The sequence below is a fragment of the Schistocerca serialis genome, chromosome 5 (genome assembly GCF_023864345.2).
Source record: "Schistocerca serialis cubense isolate TAMUIC-IGC-003099 chromosome 5, iqSchSeri2.2, whole genome shotgun sequence".
NCBI classification, from domain to species: Eukaryota; Metazoa; Arthropoda; class Insecta; order Orthoptera; family Acrididae; genus Schistocerca; species Schistocerca serialis.
Window position 1 is genome coordinate 576,208,167 of NC_064642.1, and position 22,106 is coordinate 576,230,272.

A 22,106-nucleotide genomic window follows, 5' to 3' on the forward strand; every position below is an offset into this window, starting at 1 on the left:
GACGCACGTTGTAAACCGTTATATAAACAGTGAATCTTCAAGGGAAGTAGATTACAAGGGAGACACACAATGGCACCCGTATGAAGCGGCAACTTGCAATTAGGACACACGTAAAGTTTTAACAGGCTACGTGCAACTACTTATTCGTGCAGAAGACTTAGTCTGATTAAAAAGAGTGAATCGTTCTGAAATATCCTTACGTCGAATGTGTTCTACGTGCGTAATGTTTCTGATGTATCATGTTTGTTTGATTTTGTTTTTCTTTGATTAGTTGGATCGATTGCATTTGGGACAACAATATCTACGTTTGATGGTGGCATTTCGGCCTACCGAATTTTATACGGAAAGTAAATATACTGAATCACTCTAGAGAATAGTAATTCAATAACTGCAGCCGACATTGGAAGTTATCGAAACCAAAGTGAAACAAAACGTTTTCCACCGCACATTCGTGGGAGACTGTTAAGAAAGCAGGCATCACGGAAACACTCACTTGAACTGATAAGGTCGCGTATATATAGGCGGGCATCCATCACGGATGACAAACGTTAAGATGCGCTCCTCGGGACTGAGTCTGCTGCTGTTGGCAGCACTGCTGGCTTCCGCGCTGGCAGCCGTCTCCTACCGGGGGTGAGTTAAAAATATCACGTTCTCATTGGTCCATTTAAAGGTAATCTCTCAACGGAGGTGCAACTGCTTTCTCAATTAGTTCAAATATTGAAAGAAAAATTTCTCTTCCTAGAGTAGAAGTGTTTATCTCAAAAACGTAGAAATCATTTCAATATCCAATACCATGCGTTGCGTGATGGCTTTCTGTCTTTCACATACATTATTCTTTGAGTTCTTCGTGACACCTCTGTTGTTTTTTAGCCCATAGCTTTAGCACTTCCACTATAACAGTCAACTCCTCAGTTTCATTTTTTTTATTTTTATTTTTTACTCGAGTGTCGTCCAGCGTCAAATTCTGCTCCAAGTGTAAGTAAGGAGCCACTGCAGTTTCCTTAGTCAATAAAATTTAAATCCTAATTTTGTTGCATCACTCTTGTAGACCCATAAGTATTATCCCTTTGTTACCTATCGCTTCTTGCTTTTCCTTTTTTGTATTCCTTTGTCTTAATTGCATTGGTAGGCATTTATGGGTGAGCACTGTCCTGTTCAAAAATGTCGCCACGATTCTGTCATATGAGACGTCACATATGAGGACGCAGGATGTTCGCTATTTACAGCTCCCTTAACTACTACTAGCCCTGACTCGAAGTCATGCTTTATTGCTTCCCATACCATGATGCCAAGAGTAACACTGGTGAATCTCTCCAAAATATTGGACGAATTGGATCTTTCCCAAGGTTGTCGTCATATTAGCCGACGATTGTTATCCGAAGTACTGCAGAACCGTGACTCATTGGTGGACACAATGCGGCGCCATTTTCAGCACTTCGTGATTCCCGATTATGGCACCACTCCAAACACAACTATTTGTGTTGTGGTGTTAACGGCACACTAGGCTGTTAGTCTCCGATCAATGAAGCGGTAGCACATAGAATGTTGGAGAGGGTCCATTACTTATTGTCAGATGCCTGGTGCAGATGTGAGACAGCTGCATTGTGCTTGTACACAGTACAGCGAATATCCCTTGTGATGATCATACATAATCGAGCGGAACCTTGAAGACAAGTATGCTTGCCTTCACAATCCCATATAGTCCATTTCCGGGCCACTGTCACATACAAATATCAAACAATTCTGGAAATTACATGACTCGATCAGTCTAAACCCACACTGAGGTCCCTTTGAAACTGTGCCAGATGCTGATAGAACTGTCTCAAACGAGTACGTAGCATCTCAGTGTTCCTCACAATGATCAATCGATGTCTGACGCCATTCACACAACATACGTACCCTACCTGGCCTGATAACAAAACTAAACACGAACAACTGTAATCAACGCTGTGGGCCATTCTACCTGTCACACAGGTTTGTAGCTCTCATCTTTTGCGAGGGGCGTTCAAGTAATGCAACTCATTGTTCTCTCGGTCAATTTCGGTTGAAGAATTGCGGAATTTATTGTAGGACATTGTGAAATATTTATTTATTTATTTATTGTTCCGTGGGACCAAATTAAGGAGAAGTCTCCATGGTCATGGAACGAGTCAATACATGACATTATAACACGATAGTAGAAACAGATAAAATGAAATATAAGAAACATATTCAGGCGACAAGTCGTAAGTTTAAATAAAGAACATCAACAATGTAACACTGGAATTTGCTTAATTTTTCAGCTCTTCCAGGAGCTCCTCGACAGAATAGAAGAAGGGAGCCAGGAGGAAACTCTTCAGTTTAGACTTAAAAGTGTTTGGGCTACTGCTAAGATTTTTGAGTTCTTGTGGTAGCTTATTGAAAATGGATGCAGCAGAATACTGCACTCCTTTCTGCACAAGAGTCAAGGAAGTGCATTCCATATGCAGATTTGATTTCTGCCTAGTATTAACTGAGTCATAGCTGCTAACTCTTGGGAATAAGCTAATATTGCTAACAACAAATGACGTTAAAGAAAATATATACTGTGAGGGCAATGTCAGAATTCCCAGACTATTGAATAGGAGTCGACAAGAGGTTCTCGAACTTACACAGCCCGTTTTTGAGCCAAAAATACCCTTTTTGAATCAGAAGAATTACCCCAAAAAATAATACCATACGACATAAGCGTATGAAAATATGCGAAGTAGACTACTTTTCGTGTTGAACTGTCACTTATTTCAGATACTGTTCTAATGGTAGATAAAGCAGCATTTAGTTTCTGGACAAGATCCTGAACATGGGCTTTTCACAACAGCTTACTATCTATCCGAACGACTAGGAACTTGAACTGTTCCGTCTCGCTTATAATGTGCCCATTCTGTCTGATCAAAATATCGGTTCTTGTTGAATTGTGAGTTAGAAACTGTAAAATCTGAGTCTTACTGTGATTTAGCATCAAATTATTTTCCACAAGCCACGAACATATTTCATGAACTACATTATTTGATACTGTTTCAATATTACACACAAGATTCTTCGCTACTAAGCTGGTGTCATCAGCAAACAGCTTCAGTCCCAATTCTTTCATGAATTTCCGATAGGTTACAGCGCTATACGTTGCCTTCAAAATGACGCTTGTAACGGAGGTGCATTCCAAACAGACAGTTCTCATTAAGCTTTCTTTGGCGGAAAAGCAGAGCATCGCAGCTATTTATAGGAGCTTGCAGAATGTTTACAAAGTCCTGGCAGTGAATAAAAGCAAGGTGAGTCTTTGGGCGAAGCGTCTGTTTTCGAGGTCGCGCAAACCTGTCCGATCTCCTGCGTGCCGGCCGGCCACAGACAGCTGTGACACGTGCAATGTTGGAACGTGCCGACACTCTCATTCGAGATGATCGACGGATCACAGTCAAACACCTCGCTGCACAACTGGACGTCTCTGTTGACAGAGTTGACACACTTGTCCACCAATTGGGGTACTCAAGGGTGTGAGCTCGCTGTGTTCCTCGCCACGGAACAGAAGACAATAAAGAGCAACAAAGGACCATCTTGCGGAGTTGCTCGCGCGTTACGAAGCTGATCGTGGCAATTATTTGTCGAACATCGTCGCAGGAAATGAAACATGGGTTCGTCACTTCGAGCCGGAAACAAAACGGTCATAGATGGAATGGTGCCACACTACCTTTCCTTCGAAGAAAAAGTAAAAAGCCACACCCTAAGCTGTCAAAGTCGTGACTACGGTCTTTTGTGGTTCTGAGCGGGTTATTCTGTTTGTTGTCGTCCCTCATTTTGCAACGATCAGTATTAAAGTGTAGTGTGCTACCCTCAGGAAACTGAAGAAACGACTTCTACATCTACATCTACATATATACTTCGCAATCTACCATATGGTGCGTGGCGGAGGGTGCCTCGTACCACAACTAGCGTCTTCTTTCCCTGTTCCACTCCCAAACAGAACTAGGGAAAAATGACTGCCTATATGCCTCTGTACGAGCCCTAATCTCTCTTATCTTATCTTTGTGGTCTTTCAGCGAAATATAAGTTGGCGGCGGTAAAATTGTACTGCAGTCAGCCTCAAATGCTGGTTCTCTAAATTTCCTCAGTAGCCATTCACGAAAAGAACGCCTCCCTACCTCCAGAGACTCCCACCCGAGTTCCTGAAGCATTTCCGTAACACTCGCGTGATGATCAAGCCTACCAGTAACAAATCTAGCAGCTCGCCTCTGAATTGCTTCCACGTCCTCCCTCAGTCCGACCTGATAGGGATCCCAAACGCTCGAGCAGTACTCAAGAATAGGTCGTATTACTGTCTTATAAGCGGTCTACTTTACAGATCAACCACATCTTCCGAAAATTCTACCAATGAACCGAAGACGACTATCCGCCTTCCCCACAACTGCCATTACATGCTTGTCCCACTTCATATCGCTCTGCAATGTTACGCCCAAATATTTAATCGACGTGACTGTGTCAAGCGCTACACTACTAATGAAGTGTTCAAACATTACAGGATTCTTTTTCCTATTCATCTGCAATAATTTACATTTATCTATATTTAGAATTCGCTGCCATTCTTTACACCAATCACAAATCCTGTCCAAGTCATCTTGTATCCTCCTACAGCCACTCAACGACGACACCTTCCCGTACACCACAGTATCATCAGCAAACTGCCGCACATTGCTATCCACCCTATCCAAAAGATCATTTATGTAGATAGAAAACAACAGCGGACCTACCACACTTCCCTGGGGCACTCCAGATGATATCCTCACCTCCGATGAACACTCACCATCGAGGACAATGTACTGGGTTCTATTACTTAAGAAGTCTTCAAGCCACTCACATACTTGGGAACCAATCCCATATGCTCGTACCTTAGTTAGGAGTCTGCAGTGTGGCACCGGGTCACACGCTTTCCGGAAGTCGAGGAATATGGCATCCGTCTGATACCCTTCATCCGTGGTTCGCAAGATATCATGTGAAAAAATGGCGAGTTGCGTTTCGCAGGAGCGATGCTTTCTAAAGCCGTGCTGATGCATGGACAGCAACTTCTCTGTCTCAAGGAAATTCATTATATTCGAACTGAGAATATGTTCGAGAATCCTGCAACAAACCGATGTTAAGGATATTGGTCTGTAATTTTGAGGATCCGTCCTTCTACCCTTCTTATATACAGGCGTCACCTGCGCTTTTTTCCAGTCGCTCGGGACTTTACGTGGGGCAAGAGATTCGCGATAAATGCAAGCTAAGCTTCAGAGTGCCTGTCCTTCACCACAAAAATGCAAACAAACTTCTCAATCTCCATGACAAGGCAAGATTCCAAACAAGTCTGCGTATCAGAGAGGAGCTCGCAAACTTCGTTGGACCGTTCTTTCTCATCCACCCTGTAGCCCGAATCTCGCGCCTTCGTCTCCCATCTGTCTGGTCCAATGGAGGATGCACTCTGCGGGAAGCAGTACGTGGACGATTGTTTGGTTATCGATGCACCAAGCCGTTGGTCCGACGTCGACCAGTTGAGTACTGCCATGAGTAACGTGGCATAATGCCTTTGCAATTAACGGAGATTATGTTGAAAAATAGGGTTTTGCAGCCAAACGAGTGGATAATAATGTGGCGTACTGGAATCCCGAATAAAACCAACTTGCTTTCAGAAAAGAAATTTCTGTTTTATTAATCGAACACCCCCCGTACCTTCTACTGATGACAAGTACGCGTCCGACTTCTTTGTTGACAGCTGACTGGGTCTTCTGAATGCTTCACTATTTTTGTAGGGCAGTATGTATACACGAAAGTCTGGTACACTTATTTTTATTCTGGACCTGTTACGAGCTGCCCAGTGTTGCCTCGAGGAAGCAGAAACGGGGATGGTCTAATAGGTGGCGCGCTGTTGACAGGCACCAAGTTTACCGGCTGAAGCCCGCGGAGGAGCACCTGGCGGCGGTGGCGGCCCTGAGGGGCAGAAGGGGCCTCGACTTCTGGTCGCGGGCCCACCTCGCCGGCCACCCTGTGGACGTGAGTGTGCCGCCGCAGCTGCTCCACTCCTTCCGTCAACACCTCGACCGCCACAGTGTGCCTCACGAGCTGCTCATCGCCGATCTCGAAGAGTATGTATTCCAGCCTCTTATCAACGTACAATAAACGAATTTATTCCATACAGCCTGCTGTTACCTTCCGGTCAATATGACCTGGAGAGGAGTTTGATTTTCCATGACGTCATTATACTGAAATACCAGCGATCGAAACTTAATGGCTTGGTTTCTTCTGCACAGATTAAGACTAAAAATGAAAAGAAATGGGGTTCCTCCCCCTTGTTATAGCTTAATTTATTACTCTTGTGCCCTTGACCAGAGTGTTTAAAAATTCATACCATCTACATAAGTTAGCATTAAAACTTTGTCTTTATCTGCCTTTCTTGTAACGTGTGGCAACCACCTTCCGTTTAAGGGGAGTATGACGTCAAACGGGCCGACTTTGAGGAGGAGAGGCACCACAGACCATTTTAATTTCCACTGTCTATACTTTTACAAATAAATTCATAAAACTTTTTCAGCATCACCAGGAAGGATTCAGAATTCACACTCATAGCAGTGGAAGTTCAAAAACATAACGAAGTAATTTTTTTTTACATGTAAAATTTCATCATTTTTTTCACTTACTGATGGCAGCATTTGTTCAAATGGTTCAAATGGCTCTGAGCACAATGGGACTTAACATCTATGGTCATCAGTCCCCTAGAACTTAGAACTACTTAAACCTAACTAACCTAAGGACATCACACAACACCCAGTCATCAGCAGCATTTGTTCCTATAGGTACACTTTTCTTCATAAGTAAGAGAGATGGTTCGATGAATTTTGCACAGCATACAAACCACACTTAAAGGTGTACGAAACTCTATAATTTTCCAAATCTATTAAAAACTGTGGCAAAAATTGAGGTAATTAACTACAACATTTGTGTTTTTTCTAAACATGAAGTTAAAAATACAACAGATCATAATTTTTTTCATAAATTAAATAAATTCATACACCAGTAAGTATGCTATGTATGCTGTGCAAAATTCATCGAAGAATCTCTGTAACTTATGAAGAAAAGTGTACCTATAGCAACAAATGCAGCCATTAGTAAGTGAAAAAATGATGAAATTTCACAAGTTAAAAAACAATATTTTGTTATGTTTTCGAACTTCAACTGCTATGAGTGTGAATCCTGAATCCTTCCTGGTGATGCTGACAAAGTTTTATGAATTTATTTGTAAAAGTATAGACACTGGAAATTAAAATGTCCTGCGATGCCTCTCCTGCTCCGAGTCGGCCCGTTTGACGTCCTACCCCCCTTAATGAACACTTATAATGCAGTGTCACAAGATGACAGATCACGACATTGGGGTATCTACGCCAAAGGTGCAGACAAATGTACAAAAACATGCATCAATAAAAGTTTTGAATCGTGCCGTTTTCTCGTGCGGATGTGTTGCTATTGTACCGATCGGAAGGTCACCCCTGAAGTTGTTTGTAAACGTACAAGCAGTTATTGTAAGCACTACCTATTGGGATCACGCCGCACTGCGGGAACGGTTTTCAGCCTTTCACTTGAAAGTAAAGCACCATTAGGGTTGCATGAAAGATGTCTGTGGAACAGCACAGAGTGAATACAAAGACCCATTACCCGTTATTGCATGTATGCGTATTCACAGATGGTTCCATTGTATTAATGTGTGATTATACCAGACGACAACTTTGAGGTAGTGTCACTATCCACCATTATTTATTCCGAACTGTTGTTTGTACACTATATTTTTTATAACAGAGTATGATTGTCCTCTATGCGCAATGTGAAATTCTGAACATTGCTTGCCTGGAGGCAGGCAGTAAATACATGTCGAGCAGCATTCTTAAGTTCTTCAACTATCTCGTAACGTTTGGCAACAACCTTTTGTATGAACCCCGATAATGCATAGTCGCAAGATCTAAGCTCAGAACATCGTGCTAGCCACTCCAAACGTTCACGAAAGTGGACAGAAGTATGTCAAATCCACTTATCAGGAAATATCTCCTTGAGATAGTCTCTAACGGCAATAACACAATGGACTGGTGCTCGAACCTACTGGAAACATATACGAGCGAGTAGCCCCCGATTCTGCAGATGTGGTTCATACAAATCACGTAACGTGATGTGATTCACAGCGCCATTGAAAAAATATTGACCTACCAGTTGGGTAGATGAAGGGCTGAGTTCAGGTCCTTCATAAAAATGTGGGCCTTCTTAACTTTAGAAATAAATGTTTCTTGCCTTTTTACTAAGATATATTACACACTCGTTCGAGAAAAATAGTTTCCCCCATGTAGGAAGAGTTGTAAAGATGTCGAGCATTCGCCTACAAGCCTGATGATGTTTTTGCATGATATTATCACTCATTTCGTTTGCAAACGGAAGTTTAAACGCCTTTAACTTCAAATAATTCTTCATTACGTGTGTTTGCAATGTCGAGTATGGAACTCACAGTTGCCGGCTCGAGTGGCCTTGCGGTTCTAGGCGCTACAGTCTGGAGCCGAGCGGCCGCTACGGTCGCAGGTTCGAATCCTGCCTCGGGCATGGATGTGTGCGATGTCCTTGGGTTAGTTAGGTTTAATTAGTTCTAAGTTCTAGGCGACTGATGACCTCAGAAGTTAAGTCGCATAGTGCTCAGAGCCATTTGAACCATTTTGAACCACAAATTTCTCTTCTCTCCAATTCTATTCAATACCTCCTCATTAGTTATGTGATCTACCCATGTAATCTTCAGCATTCTTCTGTAACACTGCACTTCGAAAGCTTCTATTCTCTTCTTGTCTAAACTGTTTATCGTCCATGTTTCACTTCCATACATGGCTACACTCCATACAAATACTTTCAGAAACGACTTCCTGACACTTAAATCTATACTCGATGTTAACAAATTTCTCTTCTTCAGAAATGCTTTCCTTGCCATTGCCAGTCTACATTCTATATCCTCTCTACTTCGAGCATCATCAGTTATTTTGCTCCCCAAATAGCAATATTCATTTACTACTTTAAGCGTCCTATTTCCTAATTTAATTCAGCAATTCATTATCATCTCTGTAGCACTCTGTGCAGTGAACGTCCATTACGTGACGAAGGACAATCGCGACCAACGAATGGGTCTGCATAATGTTCGCGCAGAAGGTTCATCAATCAGGGAAGTAGCTCAGCGTGTGCACAGGAGTCAAGGTGATATTGTGTGGTCATGGAATCGGTTCCAAGTGACGGGCAGCGTTGAGGACTTACACCACGCAGGCTGTCCACGTTCGACAGGTGTACAGGATGATCGTTGTATAAGACCTTTGACTCAAACAAGCATGGACTTAGTGCTCTAGAACTGAATTGGGCATTCGAGAGGCTGAAGGATGTACAGAATTACCATGGCGAGCGCCATGTTGTATACCACAACACCATGGACTTCGTTACAAGTGGCCAACAACTTAAACAGAATGGACACCGCACGACTGGCGTCAGGTGCTGTTTATGGATGGCACTCGGGTCTGTTTGCATTCTATAATCGCAGACAACGTGTGTGGATACAGCAGGTATTACTGAACACCTCCAACACTGTCTGCCACAGGAGCAACAAAGTGGTGGCGGAGTGATATTCTTGGCTGGTTCTATATATAGCCACCGTACACCCTTCATGGTTGTTGAGAGCAATCCCACTGCTCTACGTACACGGAAGACATTCTACAATAAATAATGGGCCTGTATCGCCAACATTTTAGTGCCATTTTTATCTTGATGGATAGTACACTATGTGATCAAAAGTATCCGGACAGCCCCAGAAAAATACGTGTTTCATATTTGCTGCATTGTGCTGCTACCTACTGCCGGGTACTCCATATCAGAGACCTCAATAGTCATTAGACATCGTGAGAGCAAAATGGGTCGCTCAGCGGAACTCCGGACTTCGAACGTGGTCAGGTGATTGGATGTCGCTTGCGTCATTCGTCTGTACCTGTTGATAATGCACGGCCTGTGCCGGAGTGGTAACACGACAATAACATCCCTATAATCGACTGGCCTGCACAGAGTCCTGAATTGAATCCTATAGATCACCTTTAGGATGTTTTGGAACGCCGACTTCGTGGCAGGTCTCACCGACATACATCGATACCTCTCCTCAGTGCAGCACTCCGTGAAGAATGGGCTGCCATTCCCCAAGAAACCCTCCAGCACCTGATTGAACGTATGCCTGCGAGAATGGAAGCTGTCATCAAGGCCAAGGGTGGGCCAACACCATATTGAACTGCAGCATTATCGATGGAGGGTGCCACGAACTTGCATTTTATTTTCATCCAGGTGTCCGGATACTTTTGATCACATAATGCACCTCGCATGATCATCGTGCTTTCTTCGTGAATACGTTCTTTCAGCATGGTAGGATCACCATAATCTGCCTTTCTCCCGGACATAAACCCAATCGAACATGTGTGGGATCGATAAACACGAGCTATTTTTTGACGTTTGAAACGACCACGTTCTCTGTGCGACTTATGCAGAATCGACTATGAAGAGTGGAACAATTTGATCTCATTGATGGTATGCCACGGCGGAGTGAAGCCTGCACCCGAGCACCACATACTGATGTTGCTCAGAAGTGTTGCGAAAAAAGACAAATAATGGGAAACAGACGATTTTGTCGTTACACAAATGTTTTTCTGATTTGGTGAGCTGGACATATTTCAGACGAATGTATACGCATGTTTCAAAACTAGTAAATTCCGTGCCGATATTATTACTTATATTTTTAAATAAAGGGGTGATACAAAACTTTTGTTGATGTCTGTAGTTGTTTTTTTTTTTTTGTTTTCTTTTAATGAAGGACTCTGCTTGCTTATTGTTGTGATGTATAAAGTTACACATAAATGAAGGTCGTTCATTAGATTCAAATTATTAATGCATTATAGCTAACAGTAATGTTTCATCAATCGTTTGGTGCGGCTGTCGTGAAGAAACGATTCTTTCTGATGAGCTGTTAGAAGCATTAATAAATGCACCTAACAGTAAGGTGAACATTTCTGAACAAGGAAATCGTAAGATCGACAACTGAATTTGTCCTACATCTAAATCAGAAGTCACTTCAGGTATGGACAGTTCACACGGAAACTGCAAGTGGTACGAGTTCTTAATTCAAAAGACAAAAGTAGCAGGTAGAACTGACAATCTTTTCTACAAACCGGAAGGACTTTCAGTGGAAACTTTGTAAAACTTACTCCCGGTCCAATAAGATATGCTATCTCCTGATAAAATTACATAAAATCGTTGTTTCACTCTCTTGCGAACAAAAATATTCACAGTTTATGGTGTAAGTGACTAATGAGCGTCAAGAAGTTTGTGATAATAGAACAATAAGACAAAATCACACTTGAAGCTTGAATGTTTGTTATTATTGGCTGGTGTGTGTAAGGCGTATGGTGAATCAACAAAGACTGTGGGATCCAGAAATAGTTAGAGCCATTTTTCCTGCCGTAATGTAACAGAAACGATTCTGTTGTATTTCACGTGTGTTAACGTTTCGATGACAAGTCTTATCGGAGAACAGGAAGAGAAGTTAGTACCTATAAGAGTTCTGTCGAAAAAGTGGGTGGAAATATTTCCGAAACTGTATAATCCTGGTACAAATGTAACCTTTTATTATCAAATAAAACCAAAATTTAAAATTATAATAATGTTTGACAGTTTATGAGTATTATAGCCTAAAATACGAATCAGGCTAAAAAAAGAAGAAAAGTTATAAAAGTTCTACATGTAGCCATGATTACAAATTAATTCGCGATGTGATTCTAAAATGACTCTTTCCACATCTTTACAATTTATCGTGCAAATGATTCGCGGAACATGAAACCAATTAACTAACTATGACCTAAACGAGCATGTATCCATAGCCTTTTAAGGAGAGGAGAAGGGTTAATACTGGTTAAGACGTCACAAACCAATAAAATGTATTTCATAATAGTAATAGTGACATGTTAACTTTCACGGCCGGAAGTATAACACTTACTAAAATATTTGCTATTGTTCCGCTTAGTGAGATATTGGAGCAGCTGAATCGAATTTTTCCTGTCAATATTTGAGAGCTGTTTAAATACTGATCAACGACACTTCACTTCAAATGGAGCGGCCAGATTTAAGAACAGACGAATGAGTGTCCACGAGTAGGTCCTTAAGCACGGCTATGGTAAAAATTTTTACGGAAAAATTCGTACAATAGGCTCTGGGATCTGACACCAAACTAACTGAAACTCTGGTTCCATTACAAGGACGATACTTTTGTTTTCCGGTGACACGGCAAAGAAGAACGAAATCTTCGTCTTCATTATTTGGCAGTGTAATAACTGAACCATTAAATGTCGGGAGTGCAGCCGTATGAACCCTGTTTCTTCTTTTATTTAATCTTTCGTCGTATACCTTTCGACTATCTTCAGCGCGCGCCGACGGACTGAAGCTGCAGTTTTCGTTCCGTCGTTTTAAACTACAGATACACACAATAGCCACAGATGTTGTTAGCGGCAAATAGGCAAGACGTTAAACCATGGAAGTAAAAAGAAGAAGAGAGATGTTAGTATAGACTTACGCTGTACGTTGTTGTGGAACCGGTGTAGGCGGGACCTGTCGCCGTTTTGAAAAGGCCGAAACATTAGCAGACTGCTGTTTACGATTGCTTCATGTTCGTTATTGGTATCGTGTGCATGCAACGGCTCTTTTAAATACTAAAAATTACAGTGCTTACATGAATAACATAGCATCAGGAAGGCAATTTCGAACGGTTTTCTGTTCTTGAATGTGTATTTGCTCTAGTAATACGACACATTTGACCTCGTTAATGCAACTTGTTTTTTCTTGATATATTTCGAATAACCGAGAAGAGAAGGTTGTGATGTGAAAAGGATACTTCCCGTAATCCATGTAATTTCACTTTGAGTATTTGTATCTACAGCAAATGAAGCCAGAACTCCGAAACCAATTATTATTTGCACTGGTACTGCATATTATCAGTTTCATTTTCAGCTATCAGTTCGTTTGCACAACATAATGGTCGCGTTTGCAAAACATGTACTTACGAGTTCTATGTTAGCCCATAAACATGTGCACTGAAGAAAGAAGGAAGGCTTGCTATCGTGTATTGTGTATGTCAGAAAAGTGAGCTGGCCTTTGTGGCCGAGCGGTTCTAGGCGCTTCAGTCCGGAACCGCGCTGCTGCTACGATCGCAGTTTCGAATCCTGCCTCGGAAACATCCTTAGGTTAGTTAAGTTTAAGTAATTCTAAGTTCTAGGAGACTGATGACCTCAGATGTTAAGTCCCATAGTGCTTAGGGCCATTTGAACCATTTTTGAGCAAAGTGAACGATTATCAAAATGTCAAAGAAACAGAACTGTATGCAGTATAGAAATTTTTATGAAAGAACTACGTCTCCACATAATCAAAGCACTAGATATTATTTGGGATACGACTACGAAAGTCGATAGTTATTCTCAACGGTCGGAACTGTGCTTGGGCACTTCAGAATGAAGTCACGGGGAAGTACCACCGCGGTGAACTACGGAGGTATAAACGCAGTGAACCTAATGTTTTTCGGATAAATAATATGGCGGACGTCGGCTTCAAACGTGTGACGTAATGACAACCCCCTTCTGTATTTGTCTCCATGCGTTAAACCTACAACACGTTAAACATCCAAACGGAAGTGACGTAAGGAGCCCTACCTTACGCATGCGCAAAGCCTGCTCTCCCCCCTCTTCTCAAACAACTAAATGTTTGTGACAACAAAGAATTTGGACCATCCAATTAGGTTCATGCCTATCCACACTCTCGGAAATCACCACATATTCTAAACTAAGCCGCGCGGGATTAGCCGAGCGGTCTTAGGCGCTGCAGTCATGGACTGTGCGGCTGATCCCGGCGGAGCTTCGAGTCCTCCCTCGGCATGGGCGTGTGTATTCGTCCTTAGGATAATTTAGATTAAATAGTGTGTACGCTTAGGGACTGATGACCTTAGCAGTTAAGTCCCATAAGATTTCACACACATTTTTTTTCTAAAATACAGCCAAATATTTATTTCTTTCTTCGTTTTCTAATCAGACCGAAATACAAATAATATCGAACATTGCTGAACATACCTGTATTACATTAATAATTAAGTCCCAAAATGTGTTAACAACGCCAACATGAAAGAAAAAGAATACAAGCAGAGAGCAGAACGCGAAGTTACTTTCTTCAGCACTGTAAGCCACGACGTCACTCACATTACGCCATAATTGAAATCTACAAGTTAACCCATTATGTTAGCGCAAAGTCATATGATTTTGGATTTTTCCTTGGGTATCATAGTGTCTCTTGAAGGCTTATGTTGCTGATGCGCCACAGAGTGACATTTCATGATAAGGATGACGTGTTTGTGATAAATCTTGAGTGCACCGTTACCTTGGAAAGGTAAACTGCATGTAACAATACAAAACAACTAAATATGCCAGAATGAATAAGGCGTCTGCCGCATCTACTCACTTCCTTTTGAAGCAGATACATGTAGCAGGTTTAACGTCTTCAGGCAAAAGAGTATACGGAAACTGAACCTGTGGCTACGTGGTCGATCCACGCTGTAATATCGATGTATCATTATTATTTGCACTGAAACGACTTCTTTGACAGTTCATTCAAAAAAGCGCCGAAATATTAGAAGAAGAAGAAACAGGCTCGATTTTATTGATCATAAACTACGTTATATCAAGAGAACCTCAGTAAGTTTAATCCAAAAATCTTGTTAACCATGGACACGGAGGTAAATGACAGTTTGCATGTTCTGGATTTGCTAGTCTTCAAGAAAGAAACGGAAGCTTGCATCACATGGTATACCGACAACACATACCCACTGAACGTTACCTGCATCTGATTCATGTCCCCATATACGGCAAAAACGAGTTGTTATACAAAACCAAGAATTTGCAAGATACCATGTGCTTCTCGAAATGTTTACGATTTACGTAGCTACTACGAAACGAACAGTGGAGAAACGACTGGTCGAATGACAGATGCAGAAGGGGAGAAAATGAGAAAGAGATAAATGAGCTGTCGCTTTGCTGCCATGGGACCACCAGCCTCTATTTGATAAAACTTAGATTCTGGCTGCCACGTGCAGGTATTATGATAGGCTGTACAGAGAACCTACAGCGATTGTCAAACACGCCAGTAACATTAGTCGGAAGGAGGAGTGTGTGAAACTGAATGGTATCTGGATTCCGTCGCTGAAGAATCTGTTTACCAGTATTTCAAAGTAGGGCGATAGCAATTGCCCTCAAGTTTTGAAAACCTGTAACGTCTTATATATGCGTGGGAGTACATTGAACATACAGCAGTTAGTAGCGAAGCAGGGAGTGTATCGGATCATCACAGAAACTACAATTTCTATGGAAGGATTTCTTCCCAGATGAGGACGAAACGATGGGTTGCTCCAAGACTCATAGTATATTAGTCCGGAATATTTTAATAAGTGTGAAAATAATAATAATAACTTGGATTAGAAAAAATTAAATATAGCATGTATAAAAATGAAAGAATAAATTTAACAAATGTAGTATACAAAAACTTTGTCGAACAAAGACAGTCTTCAGATCGCTACGCAGTGTATGTTTGATTAGCAGTTCGGATAACTGCCAGGACTAGCGTTGATGATTGTTTACGTTTGTGCCATTGCTTTATTGTGAAGGTGACATCAAGTGAGAAATGATTTTGTGGACTGCAATTCGAAAGAAGTGCGTCTATAATTAAGTGCAACTTGACTTCCATAATCACTTCAAAACCTTTTGTCTTTAAAAGAAAACCGGGGAGAGCACTATCCACGGTTCTTTTAAAGAATCGAACTCCAGCACATAAAAGTCTTTAAACCTATGATTAGTTTAAAAATCAGTTAACGTGTTAAATATTTGATGTTAAGGCTGTTGGTAAGAAAAAGTCTGCAGGAAGTTGTGCTCCGCTTTAAGCTAAAGCTGGTCTTACATGCATCTCACAACTATGTGGAGTCAATGATATTAATTTTGCTGGTATATTCAGTGGTATTTGGGGATACTACCTGCAAAGGGTGTTGCTAATAGAGTTAATAGTAAAGAAGAAATAAATTAAAACGTCATACCTAATGCTGCAGATTCACTGCACGAACAGCGAAAATTTAGTAAGCGATGAACTCTTTTCCTTTCATCAGTTTTGGAGGGTATTTAGCGAAGGGGTTTCGTAAAGGTTTGAAATTATGTTTTTAAGTTTGTTGGAAGTCGCTAAGTGCTCTCATTTTCAAATACTGGAGTTTTATAATCTAGGTAATTTTCGCTTCATGAGCTACGCTGCCTCAACACACATACACTACTGGCCATTAAAATTGCTACACCAAGAAGAAATGCAGATGATAAACGGGCATTCATTGGACACATATATTATACTAGAACTGACATGTGATTACATTTTCACGCAATATGGGTGCATAGATCCTGAAAAATCAGTACCCAGAACAACCACCTCTGGCCGTAATAACGGCCTTGATACGTCTGGGCATTGAGTCAAACAGAGCTTGGATGGCGTGTACAGGTACAGCTGCCCATGCAGCTTCAACACGATACCACAGTTCATCAAGAGTAGTGACTGGCGAATTGTACGAGCCAGTTGCTCGGCCAGCATTGACCAGACGTTTTCAGTTGGTGAGAGATCTGGAGAAAGTGCTGGCCAGGGCAGCAGTCGAACATTTTCTGTATCCAGAAACGCCGGTACAGGACCTGCGACATGCGGTCGTGCATTATCCTGCTGAAATGTAGGGTTTCACAGGGATCGAATGAAGGGTAGAGCCACGGGTCATAACACATCTGAAATGTAACGTCCACTGTTCAAAGTGCCGTCAATGCGAACAAGGGGTGACCGAGACGTGTAACCAATGGCACCCCGTACCATCACGGCGCGTGATACGCCAGTATGGCGCGCTTCCAATGTGCGTTCACTGCGATGTCGCCAAACACGGATGTGACCATCATGATGCTGTAAACAGAACCTGGATACATCCGAAAAAATAACTTTTTGCCATTCGTGTACCCAGGTTCGTCGTTGAGTACACCATCGCAGGCGCTCCTGTCTGTGATGCAGCGTCAGGGGTAACAGCATCCATGGTCTCTGAGCTGATAGTCCATGCTGCAGCAAACGTCGTCGAACTGTTGGTGCAGATGGTTGTTGTCTTGCAAACGTCCCCATCTGTTGACTCAGGGATCGAGACGTGGCTGCACGATCCGTTACAGCCATGCGGATCAGATGCCTGTTATCTCGACTGCTAGTGATACGAGGCCGTTGGGATCCAGCACGGCGTTCCGTATTACCATCTTGAACCCACCGATTCGATATTTGCTGACAGTCACTGGATCTCGACCAACGCGAGCAGCAGTGTCGCGATACGATAAACCGCAATCGCGATAGGCTACAATCCGACCTTTATCAAAGTCGGAAACGTGATGGCATGCATTTCTCCTCCTTACACGAGGCATCACAACAACGTTTCACCAGGCAACGCCGGTCAACTGCTGTTTGTGTATGAGAAATCGGTTGGAAACTTTCCTCATGTCAGCACGTTGTAGGTGTCGCCACTGGCGCCAACCTTGTGTGAATGCTCTGAAAAGCTAATCATTTGCATATCTCAGCATCTTCTTCCAGTCGGTTAAATTTCGTGTCTGTAGCACGTCATCTTCGTGGTGTAGCAATTTTAATGGCCAGTAGTGTAATTATACGGTTTCTGACTATTATTCGTCTTATTGCGTCAACACTTTAGCATAAGAATGCACCTCTTAATTAGTAGATTATGACAGCATTTTAAATTTTTAAACTCTGTCAGTAACCGTATAAAATACTGAAAATATAATTTTTATTGGGTCTGGAAGCCGTTAGGTAGGCAGTCTACAGTTAGGAATGCGTCCAGTGTAAGTGTTAACAGTTTAACAGTTTAGTAACACAGATGACGAAGCGGAAGCGTCTGGCGCATCTCCTGGTAGTAGCACAAGATCGCTAGTTGAATGTAAATGACACGTAGATGATGGCAACTGGAACTGTTCACAGATTACACAAATACAAAAAAATGTTTCAAGTGGCTCTGGGCGCTATGAGGCTTAACATCTGAGGTCATCAGTCCCCTAGAACTTAGAACTACTTAAACCTAACTAACCTAAAGACATCACACACATCCATGCCCGAGACAGGATTCGAACCCGCGACTGTAGCATTCGAGCAGTTCCAGACTGAAGCGCCTAGAACCGCTCGGCCACATCGGCCGGCTTACGCAAATACAGACAACTGAGTAAAATCATTAGGAAATTTTTACGAAACGCACACAAAACTTAAGGACAGGCAAGTAAGTGTCAACCTAAATGTAGTTCAGAGAACGTAAGTTAACGAAAAGGAACATTCAAATGCAGGGTGATTTAAAGTGGAACGATCACTTAAATCTAGCCAGGGGAAGGCAAGTGACAGATTCATATTTATTAGAAGAATAATAAGGGTGGGTAATTCATGCAAGAAGGAGACCTTTGTTCGATGGATTTTTGAGAATTATTCGTTGGGATAACCGAGCGAGGTGGCGCACTGTGGGAAAGGGCACGGCCGATTTCCTTTCCCGCCCTTTCGCAGTGCGAGCTTGTGATTCGTCTCTAAAGACCTTGTTGCCGATGGAATACTGAACTCTAATCTGCCTTCCTTCGTTGTTACGGGACCATCATCAGGTTTGATTATCAGAAGGTGAACACTGATAAGCCAAAACATTATGACCACCGCGTTACTGGATGCGTCTGGTAATTCTGCGAGAACGTGACGCGGTAACAAAGGCTTGTAAGCGAAGCAGCAAATGGGGAAATCCATTGAGATAAGCGATTTTGACAAAGAGCAGATTATTATCGCCCATACCCTGTGAAAGAGTATCTCGAAAACGGCGAACCTGGTTAAATCTTCAAGTGCTGCTCTCGTGAGCAACTACAGAAAGAGACAGGAAAGTGAAACTACCACTAGGCATTAAATGCTTTGACGTCCACGAGTTTTCAGAGGCTTGTCTGCTCTGTAGATGGCGATCTGTGGCATCTCTGCCCAAAGGGCAGAACGCTGGTGCACGCACAAGTGTTTCGGAGCACACCGTTCATCGTACATTGTTGAACATGGAGTTTCACAGCAGACCACCCTTACGTGGTCGCATGTTGACCCAACGATATTGTCAGTTACGACTTCAGTGGGCATGGGACCATCGAGATTCGACCGTCGGCTCTTCGGGTGGATCACATTTTTGCCTCACTGGGTCGATGGTCGTCTCTACAAACGCAGTCATCGAGGTGAACGGTGGCTCGAAACATGCAGCTCGCCACAGACGCGGCTTGGTGGGAGCAGTATTATGCTACGGGCTACATACATCTGCACTTGCACGGGAGCTGCGGTAGTAATCGAAGACACGTTGACAGCTGCGAACCACCTGCATCCCTAGATTAGATTAGATTAATACTAGTTCCATGGATCATGAATACGATATTTCGTACTGATGTGGAACGAGTCGAATTTTCCAATACATGACATAATTAGGTTAATTTAACAACATACTTAAGTTAATATAACAACTTTATTTTTTTGTGTTTTTTGTTTTTCTTTATTTTTTTATTTTTATTTTTTAAATTTTTTTTTATATTTTTGTTTTGTTTTTTTTTCTTTTTTTTCTTAATTTATATCTAAAAATTCCTCTATGGAGTAGAAGGAGTTGTCATTCAGAAATTCTTTTAATTTCTTCTTAAATACTTGCTGGTTATCTGCCAGACTTTTGATACTATTTGGTAAGTGACCAAAGACTTTAGTGCCAGTATAATTCACCCCTTTCTGTGCCAAAGTTAGATTTAATCTTGAATAGTGAAGATCGTCCTTTCTCCTAGTATTGTAGTTATGCACACTGCTATTACTTTTGAATTGGGTTTGGTTGTTAATAACAAATTTCATAAGAGAGTATATATACTGAGAAGCTACTGTGAATATCCCTAGATCCTTAAATAAATGTCTGCAGGATGATCTTGGGTGGACTCCAGCTATTATTCTGATTACACGCTTTTGTGCAATAAATACTTTATTCCTCAGTGATGAATTACCCCAAAATATGATGCCATATGAAAGCAATGAGTGAAAATAGGCGTAGTAAGCTAATTTACTAAGATGTTTATCACCAAAATTTGCAATGACCCTATTGCATAAGTAGCTGAACTCAAACTTTTCAGCAGATCATCAATGTGTTTCTTCCAATTTAATCTCTCATCAGTGGACATACCTAAAAATTTGGAATATTCTACCTTAGCTATATGCTTCTGATTAAGGTCTATATTTATTAATGGCGTCATACCATTCACTGTACAGAACTGTACGTACTGTGTCTTATCAAAATTCAGTGAGAGTCCGTTTACAAGGAACCACTTAGTAATTTTCTGAAAGACAGTATTGACAATTTCATCAGTTAATTCTTGTTTCTCAGGTGTGATTACTATACTTGTATCATCAGCAAAGAGAACTAACTTTGCCTCTTCATGAATATAGAATGGCAAGTCATTAATATATAATAAGAACAACAAAGGACCCAAGACTGACCCTTGTGGAACCCCATTCTTGATAGTTCCCCAGTTTGAGGAATGTGCTGATTTTTGCATGTTACGAGAACTACTTATTTCAACTTTCTGCACTCTTCCAGTTAGGTACGAATTAAACCATTTGTGCACTGTCCCACTCATGCCATAATACTTGAGCTTGTCTAGCAGAATTTCATGATTTACACAATCAAAAACCTTTGAGAGATCACAAAAAATCCCAATGGGTGGTGTTCGGTTATTCAGATCATTCAAAATTTGACTGGTGAAAGCACTTGATGTCTTACCCGAGGCGATGTCATCTTTCAGCAGTATAACTGTCCGTGTCTCGGTTCCAGATCTGCGCGCTACAGTGGTTTCACTCACGTTGATATCTTGGTGGCCATGTTCACCTGATGTAAATCGTATGGAACCCAACGCCATCGCCATCGGGCGCCATCACCGCGTAGGCAAATCAGCGGCCCGTTATTTATGCGAATTGTGACGTCCAATCCCATATACCTTCACAATCTTACCAACAAACTTCGGGTCCCTGACATGCAGAATCAGTGATTTACCGGGTGAAAAAAAGTCAATATAAATTTGAAAACTGAATAAATCACAGAATAATGTAGATAGAGAGGTACAAATTGACACACATGCTTGGAATGACATGGGGTTTTATTAGAACCAAAAAAATACAAAAGTTCAAAAAATGTCTGACAGATGGCGCTTCATCTGATCAGAATAGCAATAATTAGCATAACAAAGTAAGACAAAGCTTAGATGATGTTCTTTACAGGAAATTCTCAATATGTCCACCATCATTCCTCAACAATAACTGTAGTCGAGGAATAATGTTGTGAACACCACTGTAAAGCATGTCCGGAGTTATGGTGAGGCATTGGCGTCTGATGTTGTCTTTCAGCGTCCCTAGAGATGTCGGTCGATCACGATACACTTACGACTTCAGGTAACCCCAAAGCCAATAATCGCACGGACTGAGGTCTGGGGACCTGGGAGGCCAAGCATTACGAAAGTGGCGGCTGAGCACAGGATCATCACCAAACGACGTGCGCGAGAGATCTTTCACGCATCTAACAATATGGGGTGGAGCGCCATCAGCCAGGCTGGGGATGATGCGATTCTGTAACATATCGGCGTACCTCTCACTCGTCACTGTAGCAGTTACAAAACCAGAACACGCATTTCCTTGAAGAAAAAAGGCCCGATAATGATAGATGTGGTAAACCCAACCCATGCCATGACTTTCTCGTCATGCAATGGAGTTTCCACGGCACTTCTAGGATTTTCGGTAGCCCAAATTCTGCAGTTGTGGGCGTTGACAGACCCTCGGAGCGTGAAATGAGCTTCGTCGGTCCACAACACGTTACTCAACCAATCGTCATCTTCCCCCATCTTTTGAAGTGCCCACACCACAAATGC

At 41.9% G+C, this 22,106-nt stretch overlaps 1 protein-coding gene across 1 annotated transcript in view; it reads left to right on the forward strand.

Annotated features, from left to right (window-relative positions):
• Window positions 1-553: 553 nt before the first annotated feature.
• Window positions 554-22,106, forward strand: part of LOC126482109 (carboxypeptidase B-like) — a 72,757-nt gene continuing 51,204 nt past the window's right edge. The window contains exons 1-2 of the mRNA XM_050106085.1: window positions 554-630; window positions 5,916-6,125. Coding sequence (XP_049962042.1) covers window positions 554-630; window positions 5,916-6,125 — 287 coding nt within the window. The remainder of the gene's footprint in view (window positions 631-5,915; window positions 6,126-22,106) is intronic.